This window comes from Heptranchias perlo, chromosome 3 (genome assembly GCF_035084215.1).
Source record: "Heptranchias perlo isolate sHepPer1 chromosome 3, sHepPer1.hap1, whole genome shotgun sequence".
Taxonomy (NCBI): domain Eukaryota; kingdom Metazoa; phylum Chordata; class Chondrichthyes; order Hexanchiformes; family Hexanchidae; genus Heptranchias; species Heptranchias perlo.
In genome coordinates this window covers 9,272,611-9,287,744 of record NC_090327.1, presented here as the reverse complement: position 1 = coordinate 9,287,744, position 15,134 = coordinate 9,272,611, and the positions used below count along the sequence as shown (strand labels likewise).

Genomic DNA, 15,134 nt, shown 5'->3' with positions numbered 1-15,134 from the left:
TTTAAATGCCCCTATTATTTTTCTCCTGGGTGTTGCTCCTTGCAACAAAGGTATTAAGGGATATGGGCCAAAGGCAGGTACATGGAGCTAGATCACAGATCAGCCATGATCTTATCAAATGGCGGAGCAGGCACGAGGGGCTGAATGGCCTACTCCTGTTCCTATATTCCTCTGTCCTATGTTCCTATGTCCTATGTTCCTATGTTGCAATGGCTTGGAGATTAATCTTTAATTCCTGGAGACCCCAGGACAATCCTGGAAGGTTGGCAACCCTAGTCTATAGGTTTGTTCGTCCTTCACTTGGTTTCTCATAAAGGAAATGGAAAACTGGCTAGGTCTGTAAACAGATGCCCATTACATAACATACACCCAATTACTGAAGAAGACAGCAATTACAAGAAAGACTCTTCTGTTTCAATAACATTTCTGCATTTTTTCCAAAAAAAAAGTTTAACTATAAACATATCTCTATCAATACTTCCATTGTCACAAGATCCCAGAATCCTCTATTCTGCTCCAAACCTTCCCAACCCTATTGATGGTGCTGGATCACCCTAACTTGAAACGGCAGCTCCTTCCAGCAACACAAACAGCGCGTCGGAGCTAGTAACTTCCGGAGTGGGAACCAATCAGATGTCGATTTGGGGGGCGAGGGTGCCGCAGGAGCAGCAGGTTAGGTTGAGCGACGTCACGCGACCCCGGCAGCGGCTGTGCGCGAGGATGGGAGTTTAAAAGAGAGCCGTTGCAACTGCCATTCTAACCGTCGCACGTTTAAAAGGCGTAATCACAACAATGGAGCAGTCGGCGCCAAAAAGGTAGTGACAACCGCCACCCTTCCCCCTTCTGAGGAGGGGCAGGGGCATTCATGTCGAATGTATGCAATGCGATCCGTGTTTACAGGAAGAATGGACGTGATTTCAGACACAAGTTGTGATTTTTCAGTTTAATTTTTTGTTGACTTTGTTTGTGGTTTTTCTTGGTGATTTAGTGTTTGAGCCCGATGAAATCAGCCAATGGGGCAATAAAATTCCAGTGTTTTAAATAATGCTTATTGTGGTTCAAATAGAAGTGAATGTTTTCTGATCATCATCATCATTATTCCTTAAATTCTCCATAGTGCCCTGGCCAATATTTATTTCTCAAACAACACTTTTAAAAAAAAAACAACAGATTATCTGGTCATTACCACATTGTTGCCCGTGAGATCTTGCTGTGTGCAAATTGGCTGCTGCGTTTCCCTACATTACAACAGTGACTACATTTCAAAAGTACTTCATTGGCTGTAAAGTGCTTTGGGATGTCTTGAAGTTGTGCAAAGTGCTATATAAATGCAATGTAAGTTCTTTAACTTTTTTCATTAATTGGTTTTGTTGACAGGGTTTCCAGGACTAAAATGGTGTGGGACTTACTGACTGGGGGGCCTTGCAAGGATAAGTGCTGATGAGGTTAATTAACTTAGGTGGACTATGATAGCTGCTGATTTTTGGCACCTTAGTGCCATGGTGGGAGGGCAGTTGGTAGTATGGGTGCACTAGTCATTCATTTGCTTTCACTTTGTGGGTGGTACTTTGGTGAAGAAAAACAAAACTTTGCGGCACCTTGTCAAAGGACATTAAATACTTTGGTTAAAAGAACAAACTTGCTTGCATACAATGTAGTTTGCATCTACAGGATGTCATGAAGCACTTCATAACCAATGAAGTACTTTTCAAGTGCAGTCACAGTTGTAATATAGGTGTGTGTGACTCCCAATTTTGGCACTGGCAGGTTCCACAGAAAGGAATGAGATAAATGATGAGGTAAGCTGTTTTTGGTGATGTTGGTTGAGGAATAAATGTTGGCTAGTACACTGATTGAGGTCCCCGGCTCTTTGAATACTGTCATTGGATCTTGTGTCCACTTCAGAAGGCAGACAGGGTCTGTTTAACCATGTCTCATCTGGAAGATGGCACCTCCAGCAGTGCAGCACTCCCTCAGTATGCCACTTAAGTGACAGCCTGGATTATGTGTTCAAGTCTGTAGAATAGGATTTGAACCCATGACCTTCTCTCTCAGGTGAGAGTGGTACCACAAAGCCAAGGCTAACACAAGGAGACTCCAGTGGGTTGCCTAGCCCCCATGTGACTAGGAAAAGTTGACTGCACAAAAGATGGGCAATTGACCACTACATAACAACCTCCTCTCCTTACACCAGCAGCCCTTAAAAGTGGCTTTGCTACTGAAGAGGTGTCATAGGGTGAGAATCAATTGTGCTCCACTCCATGAAGTAGCTTTGGTGGAGGAGGTTTTGCAAAGAAGGATTGTCCTTTTTAGATCTTGGGGTACTCTATTTAAGAGTAGTACTATAGCAGCCTGAATGGAGATGGCAGTAGGAGGGAAGGCTCTCCTTGTGCTCCATTGGTGAGGGTGAAATTTTAGTTCTCAGGAAGGGCCAAGTACAATATGGAGATGGTGTGAGCTTGAAGACTTGAATGGCTTTCTTGTTCCATGTTTTCTTAAAATTAAAATCTATGGGGAGTGATTTTTTTAATATACATTTAAGGTTAGCCCTCATCAGTCTGTCAACTTTTTTTAAATGTAAAATTTCCTTCCAGTAGGGCCTGCCTCCACTAGATCATTCAAATTGAGTTATAGGTAGCAACTCAATTGCAAGCAGCGTGTGGGGAAATTGGAGTTCAAATAGTTTGAGGACTACTCCAAAGACAACATATCCCTGGAAACCAGGCAATAGGCTGTGAAATGTGGTTTCCTAGGGTTGGATGTTTTCTAGCCTCTGTTTGCAATAGAGATGCTGCCCATAATAAACGTTATGTGAGCAGCCAACCAGGGAGTGAGATTTTTTAGGTTTTCCATAGCAGCAGAAAAATTGATATTCTCAAAAAATGTTAAAGTTAAATAAGTTTTCTCATTTTATTCTATAAAAGGGGGTGTACTTTGAATTTAAAAAGTACACCCCTGGACTGTACTTCCTCTGTATATCTTTTTTTAATATAAGAAAGTGCCTCCAGTAAATAGTCATGTATTGCATTATGGATTGCCTTCCCAGAGGGGAGAAAATTACATGGTAATTTCAGGGTAGTAACTTGATTAAATGCTTCAGCAGGCATCATAAACCATGAGAATGAAGCTTGACCAGTTCCTAACTAACACCTGATCCATGAGATGATGTCACTGTTTTGAATTCCCTCCATAGGAACAGGAGTAGGCCGTTCAGCCCCTCGTGCCTGCTGTGACATTTGATAAGATCATGGCTGATCTGTGATCTAACTCCATGTACCTGCCTTTGGCCCATATCCCTTAATACCTTTGGTTGCCAAAAAGCTATCTATCTCAGATTTAAATTTAGCAATTGAGCTAGTATCAATTACAGTTTGCGGAAGAGAGTTCCAAACTTCTACCACCCTTGTGTAGAAATGTTTTCTAATCTCACTCCTGAAGGGTCTGGCTCTAATTTTTGGACTCTGCCCCCTAGTCCTAGAATGCCCAACCAGCGGAAATAGTTTCTCTCTATCCACCCTATCTGTTCCCCTTAATATCTTTTAAACTTCGATCACCCCTTAACCTTCTAAACTCCAGAGAATACAACCCCAATTTGTGTAATCTCTCCTCGTAACTTAACCCTTGAAGTCCAGGTATCATTCTAGTAAACCTACGCTGCACTCCCTCCAAGGCCGATATATCCTTCTGAAGGTGCGGTGCCCAGAACTGCTCACAGTACTCCAGGTGCAGTCTAACTAGGGTTTTGTACAGCTGCAGCATAAGTTCTGCCCCCTTGTACTCTAGTCATCTAGATATAAAGGTCAGCATTCCATTAGCTGCCTTGATTATTTTCTGCACCTGTTCATGACACTTCAATGATTTATGTACCTGAACCCCTAAGTCCCTTTGGACAGCCACAGTTTTTAACTTTTTACCATTTAGAAAGTACCCTGTTCTATCCTTGTTTGATCCAAAGTGGATGACCTCACATTTGTCTGCATTGAATTCCTTTTGCCACAATTTTGCCCATTTGCCTAATCTATCAATATCGCTTTGTAATTTTATGTTTTCATCTACACTGCTTACAGTGCCATCAATCTTTGTGTCATCAGCAAACTTAGATATGAGACTTTCTATGCCTTCATCTAAGTCATTAATAAATATTGTGAATAATTGAGGCCCCAAGACAGATCCCTGCGGGACTCCACTAGTCACATCCTGCCAATGTGAGTACCTTCCCATTATCCCTACTCTCTGTCGCCTTTTGCTCAGCCAACTTCCTAACCAAGTCCGTACTTTTCCCTCTGTTCCATGGGCTTCTATCTTAGCTAACAGTCTCTTATGTCGGACTGTATCAAATGCCTTCTGGAAGTCCATGTAAATAACATTCCCCTGACCCCTACTTTAGTCACTTCTTCAAAAAATTCAATCAGGTTTGTCAGGCATGACCTACCTTTCACAAATCCATGCTGGCTTTCTCTGATTAATTGAAAATTCTCGGTGTTCAGTCACCCTATCCTTAATTATAGATGCCAGCATTTTCCCCACAACAGATGTTAGGCTAACTGGTCTATAATTCCCTGGTTTCCCTCTCTCTCCTTTCTTAAAAAGTGGAGTGATATGTGCAATTTTCCAATCGAGAGGGACAGTTCCTGAATCTAGAGAACTTTGAAAGATTATAGTTAGGGCATCTGCAATGTGCTCACCTACTTCCTTTAAAACCCTGGGATGGAAACCATCTGGTCCTGGGGATTGGTCACTCCTTAGTGCTATTGTTTTCTTCATTACTGTTGCTTTACTTATGTTAATTTTATCAAGTCCCTGTCCCCCAATTCAATATTAGTTTTCTTGGGATTTCTGGCATGCTATCCTCTCTTTTCTACTGTAAATACTGACGCAAAGTAATTGTTCAACATGTCCGCCATTTCCCCATTATCAATGACAATATCCCCACTTCCAGTTTTTAAGGGGCCAACACTGCTCCTGACCGCCCTCTTTTTTTCCTAATATAACTATAAAAGTTCTTTGTATTGGTTTTGATATCCCTTGCGAGTTTCTTTTCATACACTCTTTTTGTAGCCTTTACTATCTGTTTTGTGACCCTTTGTTCATCTTTGTATCTTTCCCATTCGCCAGGCATTTTTTGCCTTTTAGTATGCCCTTTCCTTATGTCTTATACTTCCCTTACCTCTTTAGTTGTCCATGGCTGGTTTTTTTTGGCAAGTAGAGTTCTTGCCCCTTGGGGTATAAACCGATTCTGTATCACGTTAAATGTTTTAAACATTTCCCACTGATCATAATCAGTCATTTTGCCCAGTTTACTGTGGACCGTCTGTCTCATCCCATTGAAGTCTAGACTCTTTGCAGCTGATTCACTTTTTTCCCCCTTTCAAACACTACATTGAACAACTCATGTTATGATCACTAGTGGATAGATGTTCATGCACAGTTGAGCTGTTAACTAAATCTGGTTCATTACTCCAATTCAACAAAGTTTTATAATGCCAGTGTGTTGCCCATAGTCAGTTAATGTGTGACATAATCTATATGGATGCAATTAGGAGAAACCCTTGAATCTTGCTTCACAGAGCCATGTAAGAGCCAGAGGTTCCAACTACATTGGAACAGTTGACATAGCAGATTGAATAGGAAATACTGACCTGGCAATTTACATGGCTAAATGTTGTCATGATTTTTGATCATGTCTGTCAACAGGAATTAACTTTTGTGGACAGAGAATGTGTTCCCTACACCAGATTTTTAATATTGATGTAATGTGGTGTTTTATAGGAAAATTCTGTTTCATCTTGGGTCCCTTGTTTTCCATTAGTGTGATAGAGAGGTTATTATAGAGGCTTAGGCAGTTGATCTGTGATTATGACATCCACAGCAAAGGTATAATGTCTAATCACTTATCATGCAATGTACTGCTGCAAATTTTATGAATAAAGTATATTTTTTGAAAAAAAATCATGCAAGTTTATCAAATTATGTTCTGTAGCTGATGTATAATTCCTGGGAAAGAACAGTTTTAATCCACCGTAGATTATCATTTGATCAACTACATAACTATTACAGACCTTAACTTTTCACTGTGGATGTCAGCACACATCAGCTGCCCAAGCATCTACAATAATGACTGCCAGCTACATCAGGGGTAAGGGACCCAAAATGAAACACTAGACTGATTCCTGGGATGGCAGGACTGATGTATGAGGAGAGATTGGGTCGACTAGGCCTATATTCACTAGAGTTTAGAAGAATGAGAGGTGATCTCATCAATACATATAAAATTCTAACAGGACTAGACAGACTAGACGCAGGGAGGATGTTCCCGATGGCTGGGGAATCCATAACCAGGGGTCACAGTCTCAGGATACAGGGTATGCCATTTAGAACAGGACAGCACGGTGTGAGGACAACATAGTGTGCTGAGAGTTCGGTACGTGTGGGAGTTTGGTAAAGTGGGGGAAGGAGGTGCTGCTTTGCCTTGCTTTTCCTGAGAGCGGTGAGCGGCGGTAAAGAGCGAGACCAGAGCGGAGATATAAACAGCGCGGAGAGAGCGAGACCAGAGCTTACTCTGAGAGCGAGACTCTGAGACCAGCGGCAGAGTTCGGGGTGACGTCACCAGTCATAAAGTGACGCGGCACAGGGGAGGCAGCTGATTGGTGAGTAGGTTCAGGTGAGTATTTCTACCATTTTACTGTCAGTAAAGTAATAAGAAAGGGAAGATCTGCAGGTTTTATAGCAGATAGTGTTTTTTTTTTAGTGAACCTAGGTCCCTGGTATAGTTAACATTTTCTAATTTCAACGTAATTTAAAAGGGGTAACTCAGCTAAGGCAAGTCATGGCAGCAGACCTCGCACCCGTGATATGCTCCTCCTGCAAGATGTGGGAAGTCATGGACACTACCAGTGTCCCTCCCGACCATGTGTGCGGGAAGTGTGTCCACCTGCAGCTACTGACCGATCGTATCTCGGAGCTGGAGCTGCGGGTGGACTCACTGTGGAGCATCCGCGATGCAGAGAAACTCGTGGATAGCACGTTTAGCGAGTTGGTCACACCGCAGGTAAAGGGTATACAGGCAGGAAGTGAATGGGTGACCACCAGGAAGAGTAAGAGATGCAGGCAGGTAGTGCAGGGGTCCCCTGTGGCCATCCCCCTCTCAAACAGATATGCCACTTTGGATGCTGTTGGGGGGGATCACTTATCAGGGGAAGGCAGCAGCAGCCAACTTCCTGGCACCACGGGTAGCTCTGCTGCACAGGCTGGGAGGAAAAAGAGTGGCAGAGCTATAGTGATAGGGGACTCAATTGTAAGGGGAATAGACAGGCGTTTCTGCGGCCGCAACCGAGACTCCAGGATGGTGTGTTGCCTCCCTGGTGCAAGGATCAAGGATGTCTCGGAGCGGCTACAGAACATTTTGGAGGGGGAGGGCGAACAGCCAGCTGTCGTGGTGCACATAGGCACCAACGATATAGGTAAAAAAGGGGATGAGGTCCTAAAAGCAGAATATAGGGAGTTAGGAGGTAAATTAAAAAATAGGACCTCAAAGGTAGTAATCTCAGGATTGCTGCCAGTGCCACGTGCTAGTCAGAGTAGAAATAGGAGGATATTTCAAATGAATACGTGGCTAGAGGAATGGTGCAAGGGGGAGGGATTCAAATTCCTGGGACACTGGAAACGGTTCTGGGGGAGGTGGGACCAGTACAAACCGGACGGTCTGCACCTGGGCAGGGCCGGGACCGCTGTCCTAGGAGGAGTGTTTGCTAGTGCTGTTGGGGAGGGTTTAAACTAAAGTGGCAGGGGGTTGGGAACCTGAGCAGGGAGAGAGAGGAAAGCGTAACAGGAAGAGACAGAAGGTATGGAGTAATAGGTAAAGTGTTAAAAAAGGAAAAAGCAGGAACTAAGCATCACAAAACAGATTTGAAAGTTCTTTATCTGAATGCACGTAGCATTCGTAATAAAATGGACGAGTTAACGGCACAAATAACTACGTATGGGTATGATCTTGTGGCCATTACAGAAACATGGCTGCAGGGTGACAACGACTGGGAATTAAATATGCCAGGGTATTTAACAATCAGGAAGGACAGGCAGGAAGGAAGGGGAGGTGGGGTGGCTATGTTAATAAAGGAAGGAATCACTGTAATACAGAGAAATGATATTGGAACAAAGCATCAAGATAATGAAACAGTTTGGGTGGAGATAAGGAATAATAAGGGAAAAAAAACATTAGTGGGCATAGTATATAGGCCTCCTAATAGTTGCAACTCTGCTGGAAGAAGTATTAATCAGGAGATAGTCGGGGCATGTAATAAGGGAACAGCCATAATTATGGGGGATTTTAATTATCATATTAACTGGACAAATCAAATTGGGCAGAGCAGCCTTGAGGACGAGTTCATTGAGTGCATCAGGGATGGATTTCTTGAGCAGTATGTAACTGATCCTACAAGGGGGCAGGCAACCTTGGACCTGGTCCTGTGTAATGAGTCAGGATTAATTAATAATGTCCTAGTTAAGGATCCCCTTGGAACGAGCGACCACAACATGGTTGAATTCCATATCCAATTAGAGGGTGAGAAGGTTGATTCTCAAACAAGCGTACTGAGCTTGAATAAAGGAGACTATGATGGTATGAGAGCGGAATTGATTAAAGTGGACTGGGAAAATAGATTAAAGGGTAAGACGGTACATGAGCAGTGGTGTTCATTTAGGGAGTTATTTTACAACTTTCAAAATAAATATATTCCACTGAAGAAAAAAGGGTGTAAAAGAAATGACAGCCACCCGTGGCTAAGTAAAGAAATCAAGGATAGTATCCGACTAAAAACAAGGACATATAAGGTAGCCAAACTTAGTGGGAGGATAGAAGATTGGGAATTCTTCAAAAGACAGCAAAAAGTAACTAAAGGATTGATTAAGAAAGGGAAGTTAGATTATGAAAAGAAATTAGCAAAAAATATAAAAACAGATAGCAAGAGTTTCTATAGTTATATAAAAAGAAAAAGGGTGGCTAAGGCAAACATAGGTCCCTTAGAGGAAGAGACCGGGAAATTAATGGTGGGAAACATGGAGATGGCAAAAATGCTGAACAAATATTTTGTTTCAGTCTTTACAGTAGAGGACACTAAGAATATCCCAACACTGGACAAACAGGGGACTCTCGGGGGGGAGGAGCTAAATACGATTAAAATCACTCAAGAGATGGTACTCAGTAAAATAATGGGACTCAAGGCGGATAAATCCCCTGGACCTGATGGCTTCCATCCTAGGGTCTTGAGGGAAGTGGCAGTGGGGATTGTGGATGCTTTGGTGATAGTTTTCCAAAATTCCCTGGACTCAGGAGAGGTCCCGGCAGATTGGAAAACTGCTAATGTAACACCGTTATTTAAAAAGGGTAGTAGGCAGAAGGCTGGAAATTATAGGCCAGTTAGCTTAACATCTGTGGTGGGTAAAATTTTGGAGTCTATTATTAAGGAGACAGTAACGGAACATTTAGATAAGCATAATTTAATAGGACAAAGTCAGCATGGCTTTATGAAGGGGAAGTCATGTCTGACAAATTTGCTTGAGTTCTTCGAGGATATAACGTATAGGGTGGATAAAGGGGAACCAGTGGACATAGTGTATTTAGACTTCCAGAAGGCATTCGACAAGGTGCCACATAAAAGATTATTACTTAAGATAAAAAATCACGGGATTGGGGGTAATATTCTGGCATGGGTGGAGGATTGGTTATCGAACAGGAAGCAGAGAGTTGGGATAAATGGTTCATTTTCGGACTGGCAACCAGTAACCAGTGGTGTTCCACAGGGGTCGGTGCTGGGTCCCCAACTCTTTACAATCTATATTAACGATTTGGAGGAGGGGACCGAGTGCAACATATCAAAATTTGCAGATGATACAAAGATGGGAGGGAAAGTAGAGAGTGAGGAGGACATAAAAAACCTGCAAGGGGATATAGACAGGCTGGGTGAGTGGGCGGAGATTTGGCAGATGCAATATAATATTGGAAAATGTGAGGTTATGCACTTTGGCAGGAAAAATCAGAGAGCAAGTTATTTTCTTAATGGCGAGAGACTGGAAAGTACTGCAGTACAAAGGGATCTGGGGGTCCTAGTGCAAGAAAATCAAAAAGTTGGTATGCAGGTGCAGCAGGTGATCAAGAAAGCCAACGGAATGTTGGCTTTTATTGCTAGGGGGATAGAATATAAAAACAAGGAGGTATTGCTGCAGTTATATAAGGTATTGGTGAGACCGCACCTGGAATACTGCATACAGTTTTGGTCTCCATACTTAAGAAAAGACATACTTGCTCTCGAGGCAGTACAAAGAAGGTTCACTCGGTTAATCCCGGGGATGAGGGGGCGGACATATGAGGAGAGGTTGAGTAGATTGGGACTCTACTCATTGGAGTTCAGAAGAATGAGAGGCGATCTTATTGAAACATATAAGATTGTGAAGGGTCTTGATCGGGTGGATGCAGTAAGGATGTTCCCAAAGATGGGTGAAACTAGAACTAGGGGGCATAATCTTAGAATAAGGGGCTGCTCTTTCAAAACTGAGATGAGGAGAAACTTCTTCACTCAGAGGGTGGTAGGTCTGTGGAATTTGCTGCCACAGGAAGCTGTGGAAGCTACATCATTAAATAAATTTAAAACAGAAATAGACAGTTTTCTAGAAGTAAAGGGAATTAGGGGTTATGGGGAGCGGGCAGGAAATTGGACATGAAGCTGAGTTCGGATCGGTCAATGCCCTGTGGGTGGCGGAGAGGGCCCAGGGGCTATGTGGCCGGGTCCTGCTCCGACTTCTTGTGTTCTTTAGATTTGTGGTTGGGATCAGATCAGCCATGATCTTATTGAATGGCGGAGCAGGCTCGAGGGGCCGATTGGCCTACTCCTGCTCCAATTTCTTATGTTCTTATGTTCTTATGTTCTTATGTTCTTATGAGGAGAAATTTCTTCACTCAGGGTGGTGAACCTGTGGAATTCTCTCCAAAAGGCAGTGGAGGCCAAGTCTTTAGATGTATTCAAGAAGGAGATAGATATATTTCTTAATGCTAAAGGGATATGGGGAAGCAGTGGAGGCCAAGTCATTAGATGTATTCAAGGAGATAGATATATTTCTTAATGCTAAAGGGATTAAGGGATATGGGGAAAAAGCAGGAACAGGGTACTGAGTTAGACGATCAGCCATGATCGTTTTGAATGGCGGAGCAGGCCCGAAGGGCTGAATGGCCTACTCTTGCTCCTATTTTCTATGAAAATGAATAAAATGCACTGTTAAATTAGCCCAACTCTCTGAATGACCTCCCAGATTAACCATCGAAATTATAATGACTCATCATTCACTGGGATGAAAAAGCATAAGTAGCAAAATAACACAATCTCTAAAACAAAATATTTTTAAAAAGATTTACAAGGGGGAAATAAATAACTTTCATTTATCACATCTGCAGGATGTCCCAAATTGCTTCACAACTAACTTTTTTTTTGAAGTGTAGTTGCTGTTGGGTAGATATATGCAGCAGCTAACTTGCACACAGCAAGGTCTCTCAAACGGGATGAATGACTAGTTAGTCTGCCTTTTTTTTTCGGCGATGTTGCTTGAGGAAGGAATGTTGGCCAGGAGATTGGGGAAGCTCCCTTCTCTTCTTTGGTGCCTGAACAGGCAAACTGGATTTAAGATATCATCTGAAAGATGCAGTAGATTAAAATAGGAAGACTAAGTTATCACTGTCTCCTGAAACTTGATTGCCTTAGAGACTCAGGAATTTTTAATGGTTTTTCTTAAATTGGACAGTTTTTCTTCCCTGGTTTCTTGTCTCCCTTGGGAGATTGAATGATGATGGAGGTAAGGGGAGTAGATTGATGGTGTGTGAGGCTGCATCTTGTCTGGATGGAGCGGGCCTGATGGTCTTTTCCTGTTTTTGTATGTTTGACATTTCTTGCAATACAGAACTCCCTCAGCACTGCGCAGTATCGATTTTTAGATGATGCATTGGAGTGGGGCTTGAAGCGAAAACCTTCTGACTCCGAGGCTACCGTCTGTCAGCTGCCAATTTCTACCATTGCAGAGGAATACTCTTGTTACTAAAATTGCGATTCATGTAATCGCACTTGTAGTTCAGTCCTTGCGTTTGTTGCAGAGATTGTGAAGCATTGTTACCTCTGAAGAATTTTTAAAAAATTGCATTACCACGTATTTAAGTTCATGAGTGTTTTTGTTTTTCTTTTCACTTTTTTAATCTCAATAGTGTGAAACCAAATGACATCATAAAATTTTTACAGTCAAAAACTATTCTTGTGAAACTGGTGTTACGAGGGTACTTTGAAGTGCTACTACATTGTGGCTTGATGTTTTCTTTATCACTCTTGCATTTTTATATTTCCAGTCCCCTGTGGTCTGATTGGACCTATGGAGTAGATGGTTCCAACAGAAAGTTCATAGATCCACGCCAGACCAAGATAGCTTGGGTGATTTATACTGGGAAGTGCCGTCAGTTGTGAGCCATGTGTTGGATGTCAGTGGTAGTGCAGTAATATAAAAGCACATTTGCAGATCGCAGTTCTTGTTTTTGAAATAGTTTTTTTTTCAAATCATTCTTGTCTTTACTGTATAATTTAAAAAAAAATCCACTAGTGGATCAGAGTGTGGGAAAATTAACTGATTTAGTATCTTTTATCTTCAGTGCCTATGGTACATGAGGCAACCCTTGTCTTCCACTTTTTACTTCCAGCAGATTATGCTTTGGGTTGCTTCCATAATAAGGACCCCTATTTATGAGGATAGGTTCCTGGCCTGACCAGGAACTGATGGTATAAATCATTGTAATCCATTGTTGATAATTATTTGATTAAATTTGCAGGGAACTGCTTTCAACTGAATATGATGTGATTAAGTTGTGAATTTTCCCCCATCGGCCTCTGAAACCCTCACCCACCCATTAGTCACCTCCAGAATTCATTGTCAGTGCTTTCTTGGCTGGCTTCCAATCCACCCTCTAAACTTCAGTTCATCAAAAGCTTTGGTGCCAGTATTCTATCATGCTTGCCAATCACCCTTGTCCTCACTGTTGGCAAACTAACTTGCAAATGTTACACCCTTGTTCAAAAAAATGGTGCCAGGATAAATCTGGCAACTACAGGCCAGTCAGTTTAACCTTGGTGGTGGGGAAGCTTTTAGGAATGATAATTGGGGACAATTAATAGCCACTTGGACAAGTGTGGATTAATAAAGGAAAGCCAGCATGATTTGTTAAAGGCAAATTGTGTTTAACTACCTTGATTGAGGTATCAGAGGGTTGATGAGGGTAAGGTGCCTGATGTGGTGTAAATGGACTTCCAAAAGGCGTTTAATAAAGTGCCATGTAATAGGCTAGTCAGCAAAGTTGAAGCCTATTGGATTAAAAGGGGCAGCGGCAGCATGGATACGAAATTGGCTATATGACAGGAAACAGTAGTGGTGACTGGTTGTTTTTCAGACTAGAGGAAGGTTATACAATGATGTTTCTAAGGGGTTGGTAGCAGGACCACTTTTTTTGATATGTTAATGACTTGGACTTGGGTGTACAAGGCACCATTTCAGAATTTGCAGATGATATAAAACTTGGAAATGTAGTAAACAGTGAGGAGGATAGTAATAGATATCAAGAGGACATAGACTGACAGACTGGTGGAATGGGCAGACACATGGCAGATGAAATTTAATGCAGAGAAGTGCACAGAGATACATTTTGGCAGGAAGAACGAGGAGAAGCAATATGAAATAAATGGTACAATTCTGAAGGGGTGCAGGAACAGAGAAACCTGGGGATATACATGCACAAATCTTTGAAGGTGGCAGGGCAGGTTGAGAAAGCAGTTTAAAAATCATAAGGGATCCTGGTCTCTAGAAATAGAGGCATAAGAGTACAAAAGCAAGGAAGTTATGTTGAACCTCTTTATAAAACACTGGTTTGGCCACAACTGGAGTACTGTGTTCAGTTCTGGGCACTGCACTTTAGGAAGGATCTGAAGGCCTTAGGGTGCAGAAAAGATTTACTAGAATGGTTCCAGGGATGAGGGAGTTCAGTTATGTGGATAGATTAGAGAAGCTGGGGGGGGTTCTCCTTGGAGCAGAGGAGATTTGGTAGCAGAAGTGTTCAAAATCATGAAGGGTTTAGATAAAGTAAATAGAGAAACCATTCCCGTTGGTGGAAGGGTCACGAACCAGAGGACACAGACTTAAGGTGATTGGCAAAAGCACCAAAGGCAACATGAGGAAAGACTTTTTTTTACTCGGCGAGTTATGATCTGGAATGTGCTGCCTGAAAGGGTGGTGGAAGCAGATTCAATCGTGGCTTTCAAAAAGGAATTGGATAAATGAGGGGGGAGGGGAAAATTTGCAGGACTATGGAGAAAGATCAGGGGTATGGGACTAACTGGATTGCTCTTACAAAGAGCTGGCATGGACTGAATGGCCTCTTCCTGTGCTGTAACAATTCTTTGATTTCAAAATGGAATAATTGACCTCTGTATATGATAAAGCGGGAATATTTGTGGGTCATTCTAGTGTAATTGTTTTGTGTTTGGGTTCAAATGACTGTTACAATCTTCAAGGTTTGAACTCCTTGATGAGATAACTACCTTTGTGGTTGCTTGAGTGTCTGATTTTACTATATGGTGGCTATGTAACTTCCTAGTATTACTTTTCCTCTATTTAACTGACCTTTGTCACCTGATTTTCATCTTAACTGGTCCTGTATTGTAAACAGTAGTCAGTGACTTCAGTTATGTGATCACTCGCATGTCCAAAATAACTTAGCTGCTATGTTATTAGTTCTGTTATGAGGATTAAACAGAGCCTTGACTTATGCCCATTACAAACTGCTGAAGCTTTGTGGTTATGCATTATTATATCATCCAAACTCCTTGATTATGTTGCAGCCTTGTACTGTACTGCACACCAACCAAATTATGTATGTTAAACTGAAAGCACAAGCGAAAGGAGAAAAAATATATAATTTTCAAATTTTACAAGAAAAATATTGGAAACGGGTGTCAATGTAAATATTTATGAAACAATAATCTGGCAACTATCATTTTTCAACAAATGCTAATTCCCTAAAGTGAATTTCACATGCATTAAAAGTACCTCATTCTGAAAAA

At 41.9% G+C, this 15,134-nt stretch overlaps 1 protein-coding gene across 1 annotated transcript in view; it reads left to right on the top strand.

Annotated features, from left to right (window-relative positions):
- Positions 1-675: 675 nt before the first annotated feature.
- Positions 676-15,134, top strand: part of stk3 (serine/threonine kinase 3 (STE20 homolog, yeast)) — a 459,951-nt gene continuing 445,492 nt past the window's right edge. The window contains exon 1 of the mRNA XM_067978103.1: positions 676-815. Within this exon, the coding sequence (XP_067834204.1) occupies positions 793-815 (23 nt within the window). The 5' untranslated portion in view covers positions 676-792. The remainder of the gene's footprint in view (positions 816-15,134) is intronic.